This window comes from Amblyomma americanum, chromosome 2, assembly GCF_052857255.1.
Source record: "Amblyomma americanum isolate KBUSLIRL-KWMA chromosome 2, ASM5285725v1, whole genome shotgun sequence".
Lineage (NCBI taxonomy): Eukaryota > Metazoa > Arthropoda > Arachnida > Ixodida > Ixodidae > Amblyomma > Amblyomma americanum.
The window spans coordinates 134,570,220-134,594,678 of NC_135498.1; the positions used below are offsets into that span (position 1 = coordinate 134,570,220).

A 24,459-nucleotide genomic window follows, 5' to 3' on the forward strand; every position below is an offset into this window, starting at 1 on the left:
TTCCGCAACTTTTAAGACGAACGCCTTTAATGGCTCATCGCTGTCCGTCCGTCCGTCCACGAAATCTCTCACACTATGACGTCATCAATGGCATAATTGCTTTAATCCATATACACGTAGCAATTACTAAGCAATTGGCGCTTAGTAATCAGTTAATAATTTTTAATTAATAAAAACAAAATAATAAAAATAAACGTTCAAAATAGATAAGAAAGGTCAGATATAAAAAATGAAAATAAACAAAATCAATATAAGAGAGAAAAAATAAAAATTGAGGAACAAAACTATGCAACAACTAACAAAAAGCAAAAAAAATAAAAATAGATAGGAAAATAGAAAAGGAAAGTAAGAGAAAAAAAGGCCGCCACCTTCTGGAAGACATTGATGTAACAAGCGTTAGCTGTTTGGTTGTTCACTAGAATTGATATTGTCAGGACTCGGTAGAATCCCGAGGAGAACTGAAGGTAAAACGGTTTAGTGGTTAACCAGAAAAATCCCTGCGCACTTGTTACATCGTTACGACACACGTGGCGTGTCTTACTGTATACGACAGTACGCCGTTCGAAGGTTGCAACATGAATCTTTATTGCTTCCGGCTCGGAGCATATATATACGAAACAGAGAGGGGGAAAGGGGAAATGGAGAACAAGGGAAGGATATCAAACGATAAACGGACGTGCTGTCAGCGCTTGCAAGGCAGTCTGATTGCGGCTGACGTCACTTTACAACATCTCTTCTTCCTTAATAATGAAGTCGCTGTACTGGTTTTCTTTGACGTGTAGAGCGCCGCAAGGCTTGGGGTGATCTGACGGGTTCAGCGTTGCTCCCTGCGAGTTTTGGCTGAAGTTCATGCTCAGGTTCTGTTATGCCCCCTTGTTCGGCTGGCGTTCTCGGCAACAGTGGGTAGTCGCCAGGAGTACCTGTTCTCGAGTCTCGTTTTGCCGCTTCTTGGTCTTTACCAAACTGTGGCGTCGCATCTTCCCGGTCCCGCACCTGGTTGTTGTATCGTAGTAATGATAATTAGCAATGAAACAGTACACGTAGCATACGGTCGAGCCGATCTGTATTCTCCTACTTCGTCGTCTTCCCTCCCCCCATGCGCGCGAGTGCGTGCAGCGCACTTGCCACACTTCATCTTTTTCACACTGGTCAACATGTCGTTTTACTGATCCGGCTGGTGTTCGAATGCTCACCATCCGAGAGCCTGTTGTAGACTCTACAATTCCTGGAGTCCATTTCTCACCCCTTCCGAAGTAGCGGGCGTACACGGTAGCTTCAGGCAATGGCAGTGGCCACTCGCCTGCTTGCGTTCGCTGGCCCTGCGTGTACAGGAGGGAAACATGTATCTAAACGGGATCGAATTTTATATCCGAAGAGCCGCTCTGACGGCGATTTTCCAGAGCGGTTAGGTGTCCTTCTGTAATTGAAAAGGAGCTTGTTTATATTATCTTCCAGCTGCCCCTCACCAATCTTCTTGAGGCCGTCCTTAATTGTCCTGACAGCCCTTCCTGCTAGGCCGTTCGATTGAGGGTGATATACAGCTGTGCGCAGATGCGTTATGTTGTTCCTCTTGACAAAAGTAGCGAACTCGTCAGCAGTAAACTGCGTTCCATTATCGGATACGATGATTCGTGGCACGCCAAATCTGCAGAAGATACCGCGCAGGCAGTTGATTGTGCATGAAGAGTTTGCTTGTCGGAGTAGCACAGCTTCAAACCACTTACTGTATGCGTCCACGACCACGAGTATCATGTTCCCTGCAATAGGTCCCGCAAAATCGATATGTACCCTTGCCCATTTTTCAACAGTAGCGGGCCAGCCTTTTGGCGTTGTTGTAGCTTGCATGGGCAGGTTTTGGACACAACTCTGACATGACGCTGTCACTGCCTCTATTTCGCGATCTAACCCTGGCCACCAGAATGACCATCTAGCAACCGCCTTCATAGCGGACGATCCCTGGTGCTTCTCATGCAAAAGGTATAAGATGCGACGTCGCGCCTCCATCGGAACGACTACTCGCCGGCCCCAGTATAACAACCCATGGGCCAAAGAAAGCTCCAATTTCTTGTCAAAAAAAGGGGCGACACTCGTGTTCAAGCCTTTAGCGCAGGGCGGCCAACCGTTCTTGGTGAATCGCATAACTTGACTCAGAGCAGGGCCGCCCGCAGTCAACTGCCTTAGCTCCTCAACTGACACAGTTCCCTCGTCGAACACGCTCAAGGCCAGCAGATAGTCTGGTGTGTCCGCTTCTGGTGGCTTCGGCTCAGACGTCCGTTGTGGCAGTCTACTAAGGGCGTCAGCGTTGAGGAGTTGTTTACCAGGAGAGTATTGAAGCTGATAGCGGAATCCGCCTAAGTACAGCGCCCAGCGCTGTATTCTGGCGGCTGCCAATGCTGGAGTTGGTCGATCCGCCTTCAGCAGGCCCACGAGCGGCTGGTGGTCGGTGACCAATACAAATTCTCGGCCTACGAGATAATCACGGAATTTGGACACTCCAAACACAAGAGCAACCCTATCGAAAAATCTCATATGGATGCGTATGTGTCTCGTATGAATTTATATGTGTCTAGTATGTGGTCATACGAGATGATATGTGTCTAGTATGTGGTCATACGCGTTGATATGTGTCCAATATGTGTTTCGTATGGGCTGATATGTGTCCCTAGTATCCCTCGTATGGGCTTATATGTGTCCTTCGTATCCCTCGTATGGGCTGATATGTGTCCTTCGTATGCCTCATATGGCCATATGTGTCCTTCGTATCCCTCGTATGGGCTGATATGTGTCCTTCGTATGCCTCGTATGGGCATATCTGTCCCTCGTTTGCCTCTATGTGCTGATACGTGTCTATCGTATCAGTTGTTTGAGCCGAAATATGGATTTCGTATCACCCGAATGGGCCGATGTGTCTTTCGTATCACTCATTTGAGCCAATATGCAGCTCTCGTATCACTCATATGGGTGAACTGCATCTCTCAGTCAGCTGATATTGTCACGGACTCGAAGACGACAAAGTTGGCAGTGGCGCGGCACGGAGCGCTCGCGCTAGGCCCACCGCCATTAAATCATTCCATCGCCATCTGTTAATTATGTAGTACTGTCTTCACCTGCTTGCCGTCACGTAACATTTGGCGTGAGGTGCGGAGTTCATCCCCATCCTGGTCCTGGAGCTTCGGCGTCCTGCGTGTGCCGTGGTCGTCGGTCGTGTGTTCCTGCCCGCACCGCCCGGTTGTGCCCCAGCCCGCCAGACCAGAACCGACCATGTCGTTCACCCCAGCCCCGTCCCCGGCCCCGACCAGAAGACACGACAACTTGACGACGCCGCCGCTACTCGAACCTATGGCCCCACTGACCCTAGAAGCCGCCAACATATTCGAACACAGCCCCTGCCCATGCCGTTCGGTGTGATCATGGGCCTCGGCCGTCGGCTCAAGGTGACCTAGCTAGCTACGGCCCGGAAGCTTCCTGGACCAGCGCTCATCTGATCATCATCTGTTCATCTCCTTCATCGTGACGGCAAACCCTGCATCTTCTTCTCTTCTGTGTTCATCCGTCCTGTCACGCTCATCGTCACGCCCTGCGTTTCGTCTTCACTGCCGGTCTTTCAGTTCGCGCGATCGGGACGATCGCTCGGCAGCCCCGGGTAGTGTCACGGACTCGAAGACGACAAAGTGGCCAGTGGCGCGGCACGGAGCTCCCGCGCTAGGCCCACCGCCATTAAATCATTCCATCGCCATCTGTTATCCGTCACGTAACAATATGTGTGTCTTTTATAAGGCTCGTATGAAATTAAATGGATAACGTTTCATCTTGTCTTTCACGCGGTGCACTTGAGCTCATAATTAAAATACACAGGTGATCAAATTAGATCCCTCTAACGTGGTGGGATTAAAATCCCGAGTATAGTACCATTTTACGCTGTATCAGCTTAGCACATGAATGGGCAAGCATATGGCATTCCAATACTGTCCTGTTTCAAAGCTACATCTCAGCTGAAGCGCACACATTCGAAAAAAAGTTTAGAACACCCTCAGGAAAAGTAAAATTAAGCCAAGGACACCATCTAAAACATAGTAGATAATAAGCCCACAAAACATTGGTCCATGGGATAAATGACAAGTAGCGCTTCCAATAATAAGGAAGTGACTATACAGATGCAAAAATTTCCCATACATATATCCCAAGCTTGAGAGGTGTGTTGAATAATTTGCCTCCTTGTCTATAACATTGTAATTACTGAAAGTGAAAGATATTATTATAAACAAAGCTTCAGATGTCTTTTTTCAGAGGTATAATTCATTTTTTGATATCGTCCCCCACTTACACTGATGCCCTTGCGTCATCGATGCACTATTGTTGTTTACATGCCCTCAGAGAAGAATGAGGCTGATGGCCCCAACTGGACACTAAAGGTCTTCAAATGTTTCTTCAGCTACGGAATAGCCAGTAGCTACAAGGCACTAGGTCAGAGCTATTGGTGGGTGATGCAGAACATCCCGAAACTGCAGCTTATTCAACACGGCGGTATTGCCACCTAACTTGTTGTCATGTCAAGCATTGTCACATTAAATGATGGATTTTTTTAGGACAAACTATAAGAAAAAGTGCACGGTCCTTCTGCATCCTCAAGTTCAAGAATGCCCGCAATAACCGTCTGCTTAATGTGACAATCATCACAAATAAATTCATCCACATGTGCCACGAGCTCAGATGCGAGATGCAGACAGTAGGCATCCACTGCACTCCTCGTCTTTCACACTCAACACAGCTGGATCTTGCATGTACGTACAGTTTGTACCCACCTTCAGACTGGAAACATAACATACCCATTACCATAAATTGGACTCATTCGATGGTGGATAATGATAGAGAGAACACCTTCTGCCATTCAAAATTTGGTTTCGAAAAACTGTTATAACCGTACACAGATGTATACTAACATTTTCCTTGTGACTACTTCAATATCAGTGGTGTCATGTGCAAAATGAAAATATCATGAAAAGTGGGAACATCAAACTTTCTTTTTATTTTAACGTCTTTCCCTTTCATGAGGTAATAAATGTGTTACAGACCAGGAGGTAAAAAATATACTGATCACCCCTCGTATAAACAGAATCCACCAATACCATCTGTTTAATGAAACAACCCTACATAATAGACAAAAACACTACATATATACTAATATACCATGGAACAAGAGTAAGAGTTTTGTACACAGACCACACGAACAACACAGCAGCAAGTGACATACAATATTAGTTACATTTCTCCATATTTACTATACTCAAATACAACTTAAAAATGAAGTGGCAGATGCCTCTCAAAGGACCAGGCATTGTAATCAGCATGGAGGAGGAGGACACAACCAGCAGTGCATGCGAGTTTTGATGATGACGATGAGATGTGAGCCCGTTAACAGGCCAATGTGATCCATTAAACGTCTGCGTATATAAGCCGAGCACATCGAGCACTGCCACAATGAGATTAGCAAAAATGAGAATGACAATGTCTCTAATGAGCTATTGTAGACGCCATGGTGGAGGGTTCCAGATTAACTTCAACTGCATATGCCCTGACAAAGCACAGCAAAGAGGCGTATTTTCCACTTCACCTATATCAACATGTGGCTGCTTTCGCCTGGATTTGACTCAGCTTCCTTGGGCATAGACCACAATGGAGTGAATAAATGTCCATCCAAACAACTGTGACGTGACAACTAAAGAACTGAATATGGACAGGTAATGACAAAAAGAAAAGTGGGCCATATATGCCCTCTTCAATGTGTGAACATGTCACCCATCTGAAAACAAACATAAAAATAAAAAGACATCAAGTGTCACCTGCTGAAGAAATAAACAGCCTAAACACTAGTACACCTTATTCACAGAAATGGGGCTACCTGTCACAAGGCAATGGGTGTGGTAGGCATGCAGCAACCCAATTATATAGTGTGCGCCATCCTGATTGGCTCAGGTTGTCGTACCTTCCATGCAAACAACTTGCGAAGTGAATTATAGAGAAGCATTTGCCACTTCATTCTTGAGTTGTATTCAACTATAGTTTACACAATACACCGAAGAAAATACTGCTTCTCAAAGGGACACTAAGGACATGTCCACATAATTTCTGTTCTTAGTAAAAATATGTTGCATTGGCCCTTTCTAACCATTCTGTTACTCTGTTAACCATTCTATTACTAGGGCCACCTACCCATGTGTGTTTTTTTTGTTGCAGAAATGAAGGGTTTATTTGAGATATGTCAATAAAAGAATTCCAAAAAGTTCCTATAGTTAGACGAAAGCTATATATTCAGAAAAAAACAATCCGGTATACACTGCGAACTGCCTTCAAAGATCTTGCCTGACCGAATGCTTCGTCCGACCGAACATTTCTCAGGACACCTCGGACGTATTAAACTTGTTTACCAATAGACATCGGCTTTGCGACCGATATCAGATATACAATATGCGAGATATACTCACTCCAGTGGGACGATCACGCATCTATAGGGCCGCCTACCCGTGTGTGTTTTTTTTCCTTGCAGAAATGAAGGGTTTATTTCAGATATGTCAATAAAAGAATTCCAAAAAGTTCATATAGTTCGACGAAAGCTATATATTCGGAAAAAAACAATCCGATATACACTGCGAACTGCCTTCAAAGATCTTTCCTGACCGAATGCTTCGTCGGATCAAACATCTCTCAGAACACCTCGGGTGTTTCAAACTTGTTTACCAATAGACATCGGCTTTGTGACCAATATCAGATATACAATATGCGAGATATAGCCACTCCAGCGGGCCCATCACGTATCTATAGGGCCGCCTACCCGTGTGTGTTTGTTTTTCTTGCAGAAATGAAGGGTTTATTTGAGATATGTCAATAAAAGAATTACAAAAAGTTCGTATAGTTCGACGAAAGCTATATATTCGGAAAAAAACAATCCGATATACACTGCAAACTGCCTTCAAACATCTTTCCTGACCAAATGCTTCGTCGGATCGAACATCTCTCAGAACACCTCGGATGTTTCAAACTTGTTTACCAATAGACATCGACTTTGCGACCAATGTCAGATATACAATATGCGAGATATACCCACTCCAGCGGGCCGATCACGTATCTATAGGGTTGCTCACCCTTGTGTGTTTTTTTTCTTGCAGAAATGAAGGGTTTATTTGAGATATGCCAATAAAAGAATTCCAAAAAGTTCCTATAGTTCGACGAAAGCTATATATTCGGAAAAAAACAATCCGGTATACACTGCGAACTGCCTTCAAAGGTTTTTCCTGACCGAATGCTTCGTTGTATCGAACATCTCTCAGAACACCTCGGATTTTTTAAACTTGTTTACCAATATACATCGGCTTTGCGACCAATATCAGATATACAATATGCGAGATATACCCACTCCAGTGTGCCGATCACGTATCTATAAGGCCGCCTACCCGAGTTCAGGTGGGCTATACTCAAGAACCGCGGAACAGGGGGGTGGAATGGGGAAGGTCACCTCCCCCCACATTTTTCAGGGGGAAGTGCCCCCCAATCTCCATTTGCTTCTACTTGTATCAGATTTCTGAAAATTGAAACACATATTAGTTCTAGGACTCATAATTCAAAGCACAGTGGGGCTGCATGAGCTGCTTGGCTTAGTAGCCAGTTGTAAAGCATTTGGTATATGAGTAACCTAAGCCGGTCATGTCCCTACAGAATTCGGTCGACTATATATCGACCTGACCGTGTACATGATCATGATTAGCAGAATTTAAACAAACTATGCACAGGCTTTTTTAATGGAATTGATCACTCCTCGTGCGTACAGCTTCCCACCTATAAGCTCAATTAATTTTATATTGCCATAAATCTTGCACCGTTTGTTCGTTCGCACTCACAACCTCCGGCACGCGGCTTTATCATTTTGTTTTGGAATGCGAGGTGCGACCAGACTTATGCCGTTGATCATGGCCACGTGCAAATGATTCCACATTTTTCCAGATTCTTGCTGCTTTTGGTTCTTTATCTCGAAGGTTCCTTGCCAGCTTTAAATTCAGCACGACCAAGAACTGCATGGCATTCAGGTCGAGGACCGCCGAGCACGCATAATTAAGCCTATTGCAGCCGCCGAGTAATTCAGTTCTTAGTGGGCGTGAGTCAGCCCCTTAAACAGTTAATTTTGGAAGCCTTTTTGTTGTCTTCCTGACAGCTGGAGGGTCGTCACCGCAACGTGATACTTTGCATCAAGCTTTGAACATTGAAAAAAAATATATATATATACAGTTTATTATGTAAATCAGCATTAAATAAATAACAAAATAAGCTCGAAGTCCTGCTTTCCCACTAAAAAAAAAAAGAGTTCCGGAGTCCCTGCGCTATACTAATTGTCTCGAGCATAGCCCAAACCTTCACCCGCGACCATTACGACCCGGACGCGACAGCGGTGTGCCAGAGAACACTGCGAAACTATAATTATAGAGCTCCTCGATCACCTCGATCGAAGCACCTCGATCGAGGGCGCGATTGTGCTACCCAGTTCCGTGTTCTAGCGCACACTAGCAGTTTATTTTTGAGAGCCTCTTCCTCCTCGTACCTTGCTCACTTCTGATTTCTTAACATAAATTCTTTCAGTGCATCAATTTACCTATTCAGCAATCTATATTTCCCCCTCTGCTGGTCCTAAGTCGCTGATTTCAGGTCAGTGGCAATATAGTACTTAATTATGATATCTACCACGCACCGTGCCAGAAAATACTTTTTTGCAGCAATTACAGACTTTTCAAGCACTTGCTGCATTTAGGAGAGTTCTAAAAGAAGTGTTTATTTTATCGTAGATAACACAGAAGTTGCTGTTCACAGCGCAGAGAACAGGGAAGGGCCCAGCGTTATTTATGATCAATAACCGCGCAACAGGAGCTTTTATATATCGAAACCGAAACTGAAAATGCTCTAGCGTCGTCTGACGGCTAGGCCCAGACTTTATAGTGCTTCCTGTTTGTCGTAAGCCACACAAAACTTCCTGCTTAAAGCACTAAATAAAAAGCGCAAAGCACAATCAGGCACCGCGAGCCACTATAGGTACGAGCTTTGAAACCGAAACCGAAGGCGATTTGTCACATAGCGACTACTTTGTGTAATGCAGTGGCGATCAAAAATCGCAGAACACTTCAAACATTTAGGTTACAGCGGTACCATAAAGCTCATACATGATAGAGCCCATAGAGTTACACTAAGTCGCCCTATTCACACTCCATGGGCAGTCACAGGTGCAAGACCGATTTGACGGGCTAGTTGGTTCTGCAGTTGGTTCTGCTTATGTTGGACCAACGCTCTGTGGCACGGCTTGACACGGACTTCATAACTATTTCCCCTTCAAAGTAGTATTTGTAACTTTTCAAGTATAAGTATTACATGGTGCGTAGAGCCCCGCGTCGTCTGCTACTACATGCGGTCAATCAGCAGTCAACTGGATGGCCGGATGCGCTGCACGAGGAGGCTGCGACATGGAGCGGTATAGAGATCACGGTCGGAGACGCAAGTTCTGCCGCAGGAAATAAACAGAAAATTGAACGAATAAAACGTATTTATTATTCTGGTTTGTAACGAAGAGGTCATCATCATCATCGTATGCAGCGCCCTGTGCGGTGCGCGTCGCCAAGCCAATCCAAGTCTGCAGTCGTTTGCGTCCAACGTGCATCACTCGTGTCGGTGTGTGTGGTTGTTACAGTTATTGGATTGTGTGTTTTGCGGCCACATGTGACACTTCCACTATGGGTTCATCAGCTGCGGCGAGCTATGCGTACGTGAAATACTTCGACCGACGGTGCAAAAGCTATCGTACACGTCTCTATGTCGTCCTTGTTTTCTTTTGCGCTACACCTATCCATGATGCCTCACCGACTGGCGTTAGCGACCTGGCGAAAAAAAGGACGCCTACTGGCGCGGCGGAAAAGATGAGAAGGCATTCTATTCCGCCCAAGTAATGGAGCTTGAAGGTGAGTTTTGCAGTTACTTCGCTACGTGGTCAGATTTCAGAAGTGCCAAACGTGTGATGAGTGTACAGTCAAGCCTAACGCTTTTAGCAAAGCTTGGTGGCGTTTTACATAAAGTCGATGCACATGCTTTTTTACTGTTGCGAGCACTTGCAGAACGCTTACGATACCACTTCCTCTGTGATTGCGATCCGAGCACGCAGCAGCCCCGCGCATGCTTCCCAAAGAAGGGAAAAACTGCGTGGTCGCGTTGTAGCAGGTCTCGACGTAAGCGTCACTCTGAGCGAAATAATATATCGTGATTTTTTTCATGAATTCAAGTAATTGCATGAGGCAGGGAGAAATCGGCTGTGTTCAGGTCTGCTAATTTTTCGCATCATATGATTTTTGGAAAGCAATGAACGCGACACACTAACTGATCCGTTTCCGTAGCTTGCCCTGTGTTTGCTGTCGCTTTCATTATTTTATCTCTCATTTCTTGTGTTCCAGTAGCAAAAGCGGAGCTTATCCAGAGGATGTCGAAGAGCAAAAATCACTGCAATGGACCTTGAAAAGTGAGCCAGCAACAACAGTTGCACAGATACATGTATGTACTGAGCGAAGTTTTACTGCGGATGCCTCTGCTACAGCCACTCGCACGCCTACCAGTCGCAATATGTACATTACATAGCGGCATACTTCAGAGCCAGACGCCTCTCTGTCTGCGTGTGTCTAAAATATTTATGGTTGCAACAGAGAGCTTTGTAGCGGACCTTTGAATTGTAGTATAGAGATATTGCTTAAATGCTACCATTTTAAAAGATTGCGTAGGACACTAGAGAACCGCATGTGGAATGGAAGCATCGTTATGTTTTTTGTTCTCTCATATATTGTGTGCTTCATGTCAGGTCAAAGTTTCATTTTTCGTATTGCCCCCTCGCATTGTTGTCTAAAATATTTATTGTTTAGGGGAGCAGGCAGGCTGCCTTCAGCAACAGAGAGCTTTGTAGCGAGCCCACCGATACGGCGTTGAGGGACAGCGCACTTCTCTCATTGCAGCACGTTGTCTTAGCTTCGGCTTGCAACTCAGTGGCCTGTTTTCTCAGTGCCATGATGCTGGTTAAATATATGTATTGCTGGAAATTTATAAGCCCTGCTATTCTTCGGTTATGCGGCATACCAAAGCGAATCGGGCCACGTGAGACACGGATAGGGCCTCTGATAATTATTATTCACGAGGGGTGATAATTATTATTCACGTGTCTATCGAAAACACCGGTGCTGCGCTGTGGGCTACAACTGCGGTGGGCTCTCTCCGGTCGGGGCGGCTCTTGTCAAGACACGATTAATTACCGGAAGGCACCGTTCCCCTCTTCCCGTCATCTGTCCATCGTCGCTCGCTTCTTGCAGGGAACCAGTCAAAGGGGGAAGGTCATTTGCATCGAGCCGAGCGTGGGAAGAACAGGCTCCTTCCCAGCTAGTCATCCTTTCATTTTGTGCAGTCGTCGGCCACCTGATGACGCTGTCGAAATTGCCGCTGCTGTTGCTGCGCCACCGTGGTCATCCCTGTCGATGGGATCTGCACCTTAATCCTCTTCGGCTGGTGTGCATTCCGTTCATAACAGGCCCAACGCGGACGCCACCGAAAGCTCCCCATTTGACTTTCAAACAAAAGGGGTGCTGTCTACTCTTGTAAACGGAAGGGCAGCCACACAGAACAAGCAGGGATGGAGGACTAAAGCTAGTAGACCAAGCGGAAGGGAGAAAAACCTCTGAGAGGGAATGGAAGGAGAGGAGCATGGAAAACTAGCTTGTTTGCCATATATGTAACTCCAATATAATGTCTTTTATTAAAGAATTGTTTGCGGTTGTGTGTTCCGGGGACGGTGCCTCACAACAACCTTGGTAGAGGACATTTTCAGCCAGAGGGTGGTCGGGGCCCTTTAAGTAGTGGCTGCCGGCTGGCGTGCATGTGTACACTGCCAAATTTGTTGTTAAAAATTTTTATTCTCTACGGAGGTAATTTTCATTTGACAGCTGAAGATGAAGCATAACCTTGCGTGTGCCGATTCGGTCGTTGCCATAAAGCTTGGTGCTCGGGTCTTCTGCCACAAGTGCTTAAAATACCTGAGAAATACCGTATGCATACTTCACCTTGCATTTGACTCATCAAAAAGAAAAATTTCCCAGTGTGGATCATCATGCCTGCACACCCAGTGCGGGGCCGACATGCAAGACCAGATTGTAATGCCTTTCATTCGAGTGCTAGCTTTGCAGTAAAAGCGATAGCATACAGACACGACGTGCAGCTAAATTTGTACAGTACACGCACTTCAGAAAAATGTTCAACCAGCTGATATGCACGCTTGTCAAAATTATGCGTGCATTACTTGCTGGCAGCAATATTAACAGCTGGAGGGCGGCAGACTACAGTTGAGCGGAACATATCCTGATTGTTTTCTGCTTACAGCCCACAGGAATTAGTTCACAAACAGAAATTGCAACTACCACAGGAGAGTCAGTATAGGCAGGGTCGATCATTGGCGCCCAAGTAATTAGTGTGTAGTTAACAAATATGCAATAATCTGAGACCACAGCATGTTGTTTGAGCAGTGCATGCACAGTTTTTCCCTCCTCTTCATCATCATCAGCCTCACTACGCCCACAGGGCAAAAGCCTCTCCCATGTCTTTCCAATTAACGCTGTCCAATTAACCCTCCTGTGTGGTGTCAAATGCAAGTCTTTAGAGTGCGACTGCCCGTCACATATGCTTTTGAGGATATCTCGAAGCTTACATGCAGACTTCACGACAGCACACAACGCACTGAAGGACATATACTTGCGTTGTTGCCGCCGATGTATGCATCTGAGTGCAAGAGTCCGCAGCTGCCCTAAATAACTAACGTCCTTTCTTTCGCTCCCAAGGATCAGATTTCTACCGTACGCATGCGAACAATGAGACGCCACAGCACGCAAAGCAGCAGAGGGCACTCGCCTTCCGTGATCCATGGACGGCCTTGGCGCAATGATTGCCAGCAGGCTGGTTCTGGCGGCGACCAGTTCATGTGAGCATGATGCACCTTCCTGTCAGGAGTGAATTTTCTGGCAGCGAACAGGCTCTCTGAGCGCAGCAATTTGAAAAAGCCCAATGATAATTTAAAGATGTATAGACACCTAATTTTGGTGGCATGTTTTCTTCTCTACAATGATTCAGAAGACACTACTATGAATGAATCATCATGTGGTGTTCGCCTAAGACCTATAAATAATTTATAATCGAATTTTTGTGTCATGCTGTTTCGGTTTCAACAGCCGAGTGAAGACTGTGACATCAGAGAGGTTATATGTAACGTGAAGCATGGAAAAAATGCGATATAATTGCTGCTTGATCGTTTTAATTCAGTACAATGTTGAAGCCAGCCTTTCTCAATAGTCGGAATGACAAATGTAGCAGCACCGATTATATTGCAGTTTTTCATGCCTCGCATGACCTATAAGCTCACTTTGACGTCATAGTCCCCATTCAGCTCTTGAAACTGAAACACCGCGAGGAAAAATTCGATTATAAATTATTTAGTAGTCATGGGAGAATCTTCATCATCATCAGCCTGATTACACCCACTGCAGGGTGAAGGCCTCTCCCATGTCTCTCCAATTAACCATGTCTTGCCAGCTGCGCCCACCTTATGCCTGCAAACTTCTTAATTTCATACGCCCACCTAACCTTCTGCCGCCCCCTGCTATGCTTTCTTTCTCTTGGAATCCCTTAAGGACCAACAGCTATCTTACCTTCGCATTACATTCCCCGCTCAAGCCAATTTCTTCCTCTTGATTTTGGCTAGGATGTCATTAACCCGCGTGTGTTCCCTCAACCACTCTTCCTGCTTCCGGTCTCTTAAAGGAGTATAGACACCTAATTTTGGTGGCATGTTTTCTTTTCTTCAATGATGCAGAAGACGCTACTATGCATGAATCTCCATGTGATGTTTGCCTACAACCGCTAAATAATTTATAATTGTTTTTTTCTGTCATGCTGTTTCAGTTTTGGAACAGCCGAACGATGGCTCTGACGTCAAAGAGGGCTTTTTCTTCACGTGAGCCATGGAAAAGTGTCCATAGAATCGCTGCTTCATTGTTTTAATTTACTGCAGTGTTGAAATCAGCCTTCCTCAATTGCTGGAATGACAACAAATGTGCAAGCAGCGATTATATTGCTGTTTTTTCATGTCTCGTGACGTGTAAGCACACATTGACGTCACTTTCCTTGTTCAAGTGTTGAAGCCGAAACTGGACGAAAAAGAAATGCTATTATAAATTATTAAGCAGTCGTAAGAGATTACTAGCTGCTACTCCATGTATAATAATGCCTTACGCATCATTACAAACAAGAAAACACGCACCCAAACGGTAGGTGTTATACTGCTTTAACATTACGCCTATCATTTTTCTTTCCGTGGCTCACTGCGTTCTCCTCAGCTTGAGCTGAACCCTTTTTGTTAGCCTCCACGTTTCTGCCCCATAGGTGGGTACTGGTAAGATACAGCTGTTGTACACATTTCTCTTGAGGGATATTGGTAAACTGCCATTCATGACCTGAGAGACCCTGCCATATGCGCTCCATCGCAATCTTATCCTTCTAGTTATTCCCTCATGATCCGGATCAGTTGTCACTATTGATACCTGCCTTAAATAGACGTATTCCTTCACCACTTCCCTTACCTTGCTACCAATTGTGAACTGCTGTTCTCTTGCTAGACTTGAGAATAGGAGAATACCACAAGGTAATACATGTATGATAATGCCTGATGCCTCATTAGAAAGCAAAAACACACACCCAAAAGATGGGTGTTTATACTCCTTTAAAGCTAGTTGGTGCATTACAGAATGTGAGTCACCAGTGTTACCAGTCAAACCCTTTAACATCATATTTTGATCTGTTGTTTGAAATCAAGTTTTTTTGTGTTCTAGTTAATGGTATTTTATTATTTCTTTGCTCCTTATTTGGAAAAATTATTTCTCAGGACTCTGACCAGGCTCAAGAAGTGTAATGTGATAGTAAACTGAATATGTTTAAAAATCCTCTGAAGTTGCCCTTTAATTTACCTTGTACATTACTCTTTTGTAGCAAATGTGAACACTTTTCATACTTTGCAGTCTTCCACTAGCATGGATCCTCTGCACCACAGAACCCGGATATCTTGCTGAGGTCAGCAGCCAGGTATGAAGGTGTCGCATATTTAGAATGTAAGACAAGTGGGCTTTGATGCCCCATCGGCCAGTGCTAATAAAGGAGCAAAACACACACGGAAGACGAGGCTGACAGAGTTCAGTTTGGTGCTCAGGAACGCTTGGCTACCGGGGTGCGCCGTGCTAACAAAGATTGTGGCCGTCCACACTTCTTGTTTGATTTGTGTCTTTACACTTGTGGAGGGGCTGGGTGCACCGTGCTAACAAGAAGTGTCGACGGCCACAATCTTTGCTAGTACAGCGCACCTCGGTAGCCAAGCGTTCCTGTGCGCCAAACTGAACTTTGTCAGCCTCGTCTTCCGCCTGTGTTTTGCTCCTTCTTCAGCACGGGGCGCTGGGGCATCAAAGCCTAATTGTCGATCTTACAAGAATGATTTTGTAAGCTTGAAATGCTTTTAGCTCTCATCCTTGATAAATGCAGGCAAACAATCTAGAAACTGGAAACATGGGGATGAGCATCTCTGCACACCTCTCGGAAATGGGAAATTTTCTGTCCGAATGATATGAAGCACAAAAAAAATTGCCTGCAGATCAGCCCTAGGCACAATTTTAACCTGTGGCAGCTCAGAGCAGCTTTGCTTAGCGATGGCTTTATGGTCGAAATGCAGTTTTTGTTTGTGTTCTAGTTGTTGACGTTTCAATATTTTGCAGAATTATTTCTTGCAACTGAGACAAGGTTCAAGAAGTGTAATGTGATAGTAAACTCAAAGTGCTTTAATATCCCCTGGAGATGCCAATTAAAGGAACACTGAGGAGAAATTCAGGTTGCCTTGAATCGATAGAATATAAGCTCCTGATCACAAAAACGCCACTCCTACTGAAAAACAAAGCTCTTGTAAAGTAGAAAATAGCAAGAACCAAAATACAGGCATCGCCGCCACAGGGCAATCTCGCAAGTACAAGCGTGATGACGTCATTGGAAAAGAGACGCCACCTTGGAGGAATTTTCCTTCCGACATGAAGCTGCGAATCTGACGCTGACAAAGGAAGGTTGCGCGGGACAATATTGAAGTAAGTTTTGTTTTAAAACCGATAGTGCACTTTTATCACACAAGGAAGACAGACAAAAGACAACCTGAATGTTGGAAGCAAAGAAAGCCGATGCTTGTTATGGCGCTTCGCGTCTATGAGCTTTGTGTGCCTCATGGTTTTGTTTTTGACGCGTCTCGATTTACAAGCGCCGAACAGCAGAGGAACTCCAAGTGCCGCTTCAAGTGCTAGTTAACCTTTGAAGGAGCCTATTAAGGCTGGTCAGATGATTGCCGCGGTCGATGAAAAACCATGATGGCACGATGGTCGGTGATCGTACAAGGCAGTGCGTAGTAAAAAGAGCACTGGTGTCTTCGCACACTCGCCCAGCGAAACATTCCTGGCTCTGCCAGTCGACTTCAAACTACTTAACGAAAAATCTTTGTTAGAGGCGGGAGACAGGGTACGATGCAGTTAAGAAAAATATGCTGATGGCCTAGCTCTGTTAGGCCAGCATATACGTAGCGAAAGCGCGGAGACTTCTGCATAGGAAGAGTGCACTCACTAGATGTGCCTTTATTCATGGTTAAATCTTGAGCCGTCGTGGCGGAGTGGTAGAGTCCGCCTCAAACTACAATTGCCCTGGTTCGATTCCGAGCCTCGGCACAGGTTTTTTTTTTATTCAGTGAGTGGGCGGGGGGTTTCAGTGGCGTGCATAGATGCCGCCACCTAATACGTTGGTTAGCGGATAAGCGCAGGCTCTGTTAAAGGGGCAGTTAGGAGAACTCTATCAAATTATTTTTGGTAGCAAAATCTGATAGTTCGGCATTTCAAGGCTTTGTTGCCGCCTGTTTGGGAGTGAAAGGTGCATTTATTTCAAAGAAATTTGGATTCAAAGTTGAAAAAGTTTTTCTCGCCACTCCGATTCATACTCGCGAACTTTATGACATCACGGCGCACTCTTATGACGTTACAGGATGCAGTGACGTGAAACGTGACGTAAGCGCAGACGTGATTTCTCGCGGCTAGCGGTGTGGTCTAGCAGCCGAAATGAAAGCTACTGCCGCCGCATGTTGAAGGCATCTATCGGGGGTTGCTACCGTCGCTTCGGTGACGTTTGCACCGGCGTCTTGCCTGCGTTATGATCGATCCCGTTCCCGAACCTGACGACGAAGTTCTCGCAAACACTCCGGCCTGCATTTCAGTGACCTCAGCCCCACAGAGCGTGCGAGGCTTTTCAGGGAGCACGGTTAGGTTAGGTGCCGGCGGGTTGTTTCCCCCTTCTGCCATGAGCAGCTGTTGCAAATAAAATATAACCCCAGTGCGGGGAGTCGCAAGGGGCCAAGACAAGGTCGGTGAGGCGCGCCCATTGGAGGCTGGGCGGGGCTTAGGGGGGAACGGATTGCGATTCTTTGAACGGCGCGGTTGCACGGTGCAGCAGGCGGCATCGAGGTCTCCCACGGTTGGAAGGGCCAGGTTATTTATTTTATTTTTTGCCAAAAAAACGGATGAGTACTCAAGGACGCTTGCGTTTAAAGTTGGCGGCTTGAAAGTAAAGCCCACGCTTCAACGGCTTACGCGCGTTTCCGGCGGTACGGGGTCTACTGGATCGGGCTCTCTCGCCCACTTGCATGTACCTTCAGATGTGTGCTGTGAATGGATTAAACTAGCCGAGAGCTCGAAAAGAACAGCTGCGTCCAACTTCCGAAGCTATTGAATGACGTCACAACACGTACCTCGCCGCAGAGCTGAATCGGTCTGGCCGGGCCGGCGGCGGCTGGCGCACCCTTCGCAAATTAGAGACATGCTTAAAGTCTCCGCCAGTGCGGTCAGAGCGCCGAAACTGCCGAACGCGTCGGCGGTCAAGAACAGTTGGAGCATGGAGGGTCTCGGTTTGGCCGACGTGACGTCGCCATGCAGCGCGCGCGCGTATTACTTCGGAGTGTAAACGCACCATAACAGAGTCTGCGCTTAACCGCTAACCAATGAATTCAGTGGCGGCACCTATGGTATCCACTGAAACCCCCCGCCCACTCACTGAATAAAAAAAGAAACCCCTGTGCCGAGGCTCGGAATCGAACCAGGGCCTTTGTAGTTTGAGGCGGAGACTCTACCACTCCGCCACGACGGCTCAAGATTTAACCATGAAAAAGGCGCATCTAGTGAATGCACTCTTCTGATGCAGAAGTCTCCGCGCTTTCGCTACGTATATCCTGGCCTAACACAGCTAGGCCATCAACAATTTTTTTTAACTGCCTTGTACCTTGTCTCCCGTCCCTAATAAACAATTTCCGTTAAGTAGTTTGAAGTTGACTGGCACAGCCAAGAATGTTTTGCCGGGCGAGCGTGTGACGACACAAGTGCTCTTTATACTGCGAACTGCCTTGTACGATCACCGACCATCGTGCCATCATAGTTTTTCATCGACCGTGGCAATCATTTGACCAGCCTTAACAGGCTCCTTCAAAGGTTAACTAGCACTTGAAGCGGCACTTGGAGTTCCTCTGCTGTTCGGCACTTGTAAATCGAGGTGCGTCAAAAACAAAACCACGGGGCACGCAAAGCTCATAGACTCGAAGCGCCATAACAAATCGAAATTCTCCTGGCTGCCTGTGGCGCCGCCAAGCATTGGTTTTCTTTGCTTCCAACATTGAGGTTGTCTTTTGTCTGTCTTCCAGGTATGATAAAAGTGTGCTATCGGTTTTAAAACAAAACTTACTTCAATATTCAACTGTGCAACCTTCTTTTGTCAGCCTCAGAGATTCGCAGCTTCCATGTAAAAAGGAACATTCCTCCAAGGTGGCGTCTCTTGTCCTATGACGTCATCACGCTTGTACTTGCGCGATTGCCCTGTGGCGGCGATACCTGCATTTTGGTCCTTGCTATTTTCTACCTTACAAGAGCTTCGTTTTCAGTAAGAGTGGCGTTTTTGTGATGAGGAGCTTGTATTCTATCGATACAAAGCAACCTCAATTTCTCCTCAGTGTCCCTTTAATGCGCGTTTATATCCTGGCATAACGCATGCGTGCGCACTGCACATTAACGTCACGTCGGCCAAAGCGAGACCCTCTGTACTGCAACTGCGCTTGACTGGTGACGCGACTCCCCGCACTAGGGTTATGATATTTAATTTGCAACGGCTGCTCATGGCAGAAGAGGGAAACGACCCGCCGGCGCCTAACTGAACCGTGCTCCCTCAAAAGCATCGCACGCTCTGTGGGGCTGAGGTCACTGAAATGCAGGCCGGAGTTTTTGCGAGAACTTTGTCATCGGGCTCGGGAACGGGATCCATCGTAACGCCGGCAAGACGCTGGTGCAAACGTAAATGAAGCAATGGTAGCGACCCGCAATAGATGTCTCAAGGTGTGGCGGCGGTAGCTTTCATTTTGGCTGCTGCTAGACCGCACCGCTAGCCGTGAGAAATCATGGAGTCTGCGTTTACGTCATGTTTCACGTCACTGCGTCCTGTAACGTCATAAGAGTGCGCCGTGATGTCATAAGAGTTCCCGAGTTTGAATCGGAGTGGCGGGAAAAACTTTTTCAACTTCGAATCCAAATTTCTTTGAAATAAATGCATCTTTCGCTCTCGGACAAGTGGCAACAAAGCCATGAAATACTGAACTATCAGATTTTGCTTACAAAAGAAATTTGATTGAGTTCTCCTCACTGTCCCTTTAATGTACCATGTACAGTCTTGGTCAAAAGTGTTAAGGCTACAGCATTCAGCTGCAGTGAAATCAATGTTCCTAGAATAATTCTTGTAGCGGATCATTCAAAACTGTAGTCAAGCAGGAAGCTTCTGTATCGCAAGAAGAAACCTGCTAGCATTTCAAGGTCACTCGGCTTTAATATTGCCGTAATAGCTCTGTTATGCAGCTGAAGGGAAAAGCCTTTGGCCTTAAGACTTCGCCGACACTGTACATTACTCTTGTTGCAAATGCGAACACTTTGCACACTTTCCAGGGTTCCACTAGCATGAGTCCTGCTGCACCACGGAATCCAGGTGTTCTTGCTGCAGTCAATGGCCAGGTACGATGGCTTCTCATATTTAGAACTAGTTTGTAAGCTTGAAATGCTTTTAGCTCTCGTTCTTGGTAGCTGCATCAAAGAATCTAGAAACTGTGGAAACGTATAGGGCTGAGGATCAGTGCACACCTCTCGGACACGTGAAATTTTCCATCCGAATGGCATGGAGCGGAAAAAAATTGCCTGGACCGGAGCCCCAGGCACAATTTGAACCTGTGACAGCTCAGGGCAGCTTTGCTTAATGAACTCTTAGATCACTAGACCATGACCACAACCTTTCATGTTCTAATTAGCACAGCCTCTTGTGCTAAGATTTAATTGCTGTGTTTTAAATATTCATAATCTTGGATCTGTTCTGTGCTTCCGAATATTTGGCAGCATTACTGTTGCCAGGGTGCAGTGGAGCCTGAAGTAGAGATAAAAAGGCTCATCTATGTTGTCAAAGGCAGCTTTATGATTGCACATAAACGTGACGTGGTGGCCCATCGCGCTGCTCACTCCGAAGAAGAGAGCGATGTGTCATGTTTTATCATTAGTAGCGTTTGCAAGGAAAACTGCCATTTTCGTAATGTTACATATAGGAGTCCTGAGGAATAGGATTTTAGCAGCTTTAATGTGGAAAATAACTCTCTCCCCAATCTGTTGTAGGGCTTTATACAAAGCATATGTGCAGCTGTTTTATTCCAGGTCGACCTCGGGAGGGAAATTGTCAGTGCAGAGCAGTAACGCTGGCTTCTTTCCCGAGGTCGAGACTTCTTGTTTTGCAAGGACGCCACAAAACTTTTGTGGGGTTCCCCACAAAAGTGACGCCCCTTCCTGGTGATGCTGCTTCCCCGAAGAGCCTTAGCGGAAAGTGCGTTCAGGGAAGGAGCATCACCGCCTCAGTATGCCGGGAATTCCTTAAAGCTGGTGCCATGCAGAAGCCTCGGATGAGCTCAGAAAAACTAGCAGCTGTGGGCAGTAAGCCTCTTTTGTTTAGGTACATTTCTTGACTGACAAAGGCATTTGTTTATTTAAGTGTGCATGACTTAAATACCTTTATTTTGCAGCACCTGCATGTCTTCAATTTTGTCATGATTAATACTCTTTCAGATGCATTTGATGCATACATCAAAGCTGCACAAGCTGCCGAGGATGAGAAAATGCGCAGAGCAGTTGAATTGCTACCTGGCGGACATGCTGAGGGACATCAAGTAATCATCGCCTGCACCTGCCCCTGTAGTGAATCACTGTAGTCAGATAAAAATGATAAAATAAAGGCAGCAAGAAAAATTATTTCATTGACTGCAGCCTAGTATTTAGTGCTGGGACGCAGCATTTGCTGCACTGAATGGTTGCAAGCTCATTCAGGTAGCCTACATATTCAGAGCTATTAACTGTGCACCAGAGTACGTGTTGCAAGGCCATTGTATCCCCATGTCGAGGCCCTCGTATCTGTACGAAGGTTACGTCGCCCTCGTATATACGAGGGACGGGGGGTGACACATATCCAATAGCGTATATATGAGGCACGTATCACCCGTATATATGTGTTTCGCCATACGTGTTCAGTAACACGTATGCCATATGAGCACGTATACATACGAGTATATATGTGTACACATATCCAATAATTGCGTATATATGAGACACATTTAACACATATATACGAGATTTTTCAATAGGGAAGGGCTTCCCTCTCAAGCTGCGAATAATTTTTCTCAGCCCTTCTTAGCGTCCTAGAACGGAACCCGACAGGTTTGTTTACCTTTCCGAATGTATGGAAAAGCACGGCGCCTATTCCGTCCTGTGAAGCGTCACACTCTGTCTTGAGGGGTCTCTCGGGATCATAGTGAGCCAGCACAGCCGCTTCCCGAAGGCATTTTTTTTGCTGCACGAAAATCTGCTTCTTGCGCATGTCCCTAGAACCAACGTGTGCTGGTCTCCAATAACTTGTACAGCGGTGCAAGTACGGAAGACATGTTGGGCACGAACTTCGAATAAAATAAATAAAATGTAATCATGCCCAGAAACGACCTCAACTGCTGAACATTTTGTGGGTTGGGGGCTTGAGCGATTGCTTCAACATGCTTCTCTATCGGATGCAGACCTTCACGATCAATTTTATGACCCAGATACGTCACTGCCTCTTGGCGAAAGCTGCATTTCTCAAGTCTGAGCTTCACTCCATGCTCACGAAAACGCTGCAGTACTTGTCGTAATCTGTCGGTGCTACCAAGTTTTTCTGATACCAAAACGTCGTCAAGGTAAGCCTGAACACCTGTCAGGCCCTGCAGAACTGTTTCTATTTTCCGCTGGAAGATGGCAGGCGCGGAAGCTATGCCGAACGGCAGTCGGTTGTAGCAAAACAACCCACGGTGTGTATTGATTACGCACACCTTCCTTGAGTCCTCATCGAGGGGGACTTGGTTATACGCGTCTCTTAAATCCAGCGTGCTGAAGCAGTCCCCACCGTTCAGGCATGCGAAGATGTCATCAATAGCTGGCAACGGGTACTGCTCCAGTTCAAAGACGGAATTCAAGGTCACCTTAAAATCAACGCAGATTCTAACCTCGCCGTTCTTCTTCATTACAGGCACAATGGGAGTAGCCCATTCGGCGTGCATTACAGGTGACAGTACTACAAGCGTTACGAGCCTATCAATCTCTTTCGAAACTTTGTAGCGTAAAGCAAATAGAAGGGAACGGGCCTTACAAAATCTCGGCATGGCGCCTTCCTTGAGCTTCACATGAACAGGGTGTCCGTCAATTAGGCCCAGCTCGGGGCTGAAGACGTCTTTGAACTCTGACAGGACGGCATGCATAGCGGGGGTATGGCTGCTTCCTGGACCAGAGCTTTGTTGCACTGATACGTTCAACACCGAGGTTCCTGCGTCATTGAACTTGGAAATCAACTCCCGTCCACAAAGGCTCGGACCTGAACAGTTCAGGACCATCAAGGAACTTTTGACCTCCTTGTCGTTGTAGGACACTGACATACTCAGTTTCCCTAATACTTGAAGTTGTCCAAGATAACAGGACAGTTTAATGAATGCGGGTTCTAATTGCGGCCAATGTTCACGGTTTTTCTCAAAAATCTCTTTGGGCACAACACAGATGGGTGAGCCGGTGTCCACAATCATAGGTACGTCAATGCCACACCATGTGAAAGTACGGAGAATAGGTGGTGGTAGCCGACCATTGAAAGGTGCGGTTAGTGTCCAAATGTGCGCATCGTCTCCATTTTCCTCAGTAACATCCGCTGTTACTGCAAACGCTTCTCCTTGCCTGCATTGTGAACGTGCCTTAGGGCGTCCTTTCCGCACGTCGCTTTGGCACATCTTCGCCAGATGGCCGTATACACCACAGCGGTAACACCTCTCTTTCGCCCAGCCGCAGCCGTTTCTGTTGTGTTTCTTACTTCCGCAACGCCCACATACTGACACCAGTTCATTAGCTTGTCGTGCATTGACCTTGAGTACGGGTTCAATGTCAGAAGACATCTTCTTTGTATCGTTTTCCGCTGCTTCTGCTGATAGGGCAATTGTTTCAGCCTCCTTCAACGTCAAATCGGTTTTCGCTAATAGCTGCTTCTGAATAGCGCTTGACCTCACGCCACAGACGATTCTGTCGTGAAGCATCCGGTCTAGCATGTCACCGAAATTACAGCCATCCGCAATCCGGCGAACTTCAACGATGAACTGTTGAATGGGCTCACCTTCCAACTGGCAGCGATTGAAGAACCGATAGCTCTCCGTTATTTCATGACGCTTGGGGTCGAAGTAGGCATCCAAAACTTTGACTGCTTCCTCGTACGTCAGCGAGTTTGGCTTCCTCGGTGCAACCTGTCCTGAGAGCACTTGCACGGTGCGCGTACTCAATGCTTCTACCAGCAACGCCCTCTTCTTTCCCGAGTCGCTGACGCCATTTGCCGCAAAATAAGCTTCTACCTTCGTGATGTAGGCCTTCCAGTTGTCGGACTGGTCATCGTATTCAGGTAGTTGATGATGAGCCATGGTCGGTATTTCCGCGGCCGCTGTTTCCTGCTTAACTGCCTGGCTTACATCATTTTTCACCTCAAGGGTTCTTTCTGGCCTCGTCGCCACTGTTACATCGTTACGACACACGTGGCGTGTTTTACTGTATACGACAGTACGCCGTTCGAAGGCTGCAACATGAATCTTTATTGCTTCCGGCTCGGAGCGTATATATACGAAACAGAGAGGGGGAAAGGGGAAAGGGAGAATAAGGGAAGGATATCAAACGATAAACG

The 24,459-nt window shown here is 46.3% G+C and overlaps 1 protein-coding gene across 1 annotated transcript; it reads right to left on the reverse strand.

The window, feature by feature from the left end:
* Positions 1–722: 722 nt before the first annotated feature.
* LOC144120080 (uncharacterized) lies at positions 723–24,202 on the reverse strand. The gene is made up of 5 exons (XM_077652544.1): positions 23,905–24,202; positions 22,903–23,031; positions 2,143–2,441; positions 1,194–1,319; positions 723–827 (listed from the first exon to the last, which is right to left on the reverse strand). The coding sequence occupies exons 1-5, from the start codon at positions 24,200–24,202 to the stop codon at positions 723–725; spliced, it is 957 nt and encodes a 318-aa protein (XP_077508670.1).
* Between the last annotated feature and the right edge of the window lie 257 nt (positions 24,203–24,459).

What these genes read in the sequence shown, in the direction of transcription:
- LOC144120080 (XM_077652544.1), bottom strand. Translation starts at nt 24,202, where the DNA reads ATGGCTCATCATCAACTACCTGAATACGATGACCAGTCCGACAACTGG. An exon ending in CAATCGCTGCCAGTTGGAAG is followed by an intron (nt 23,032 to 23,904) that starts GTGAGCCCATTC and finishes GCTCTGGTCCAG; the next exon opens with GAAGCAGCCATACCCCCGCT. An exon ending in CTACAACAGGCTCTCGGATG is followed by an intron (nt 828 to 1,193) that starts GTGAGCATTCGA and finishes CAAAACTCGCAG; the next exon opens with GGAGCAACGCTGAACCCGTC.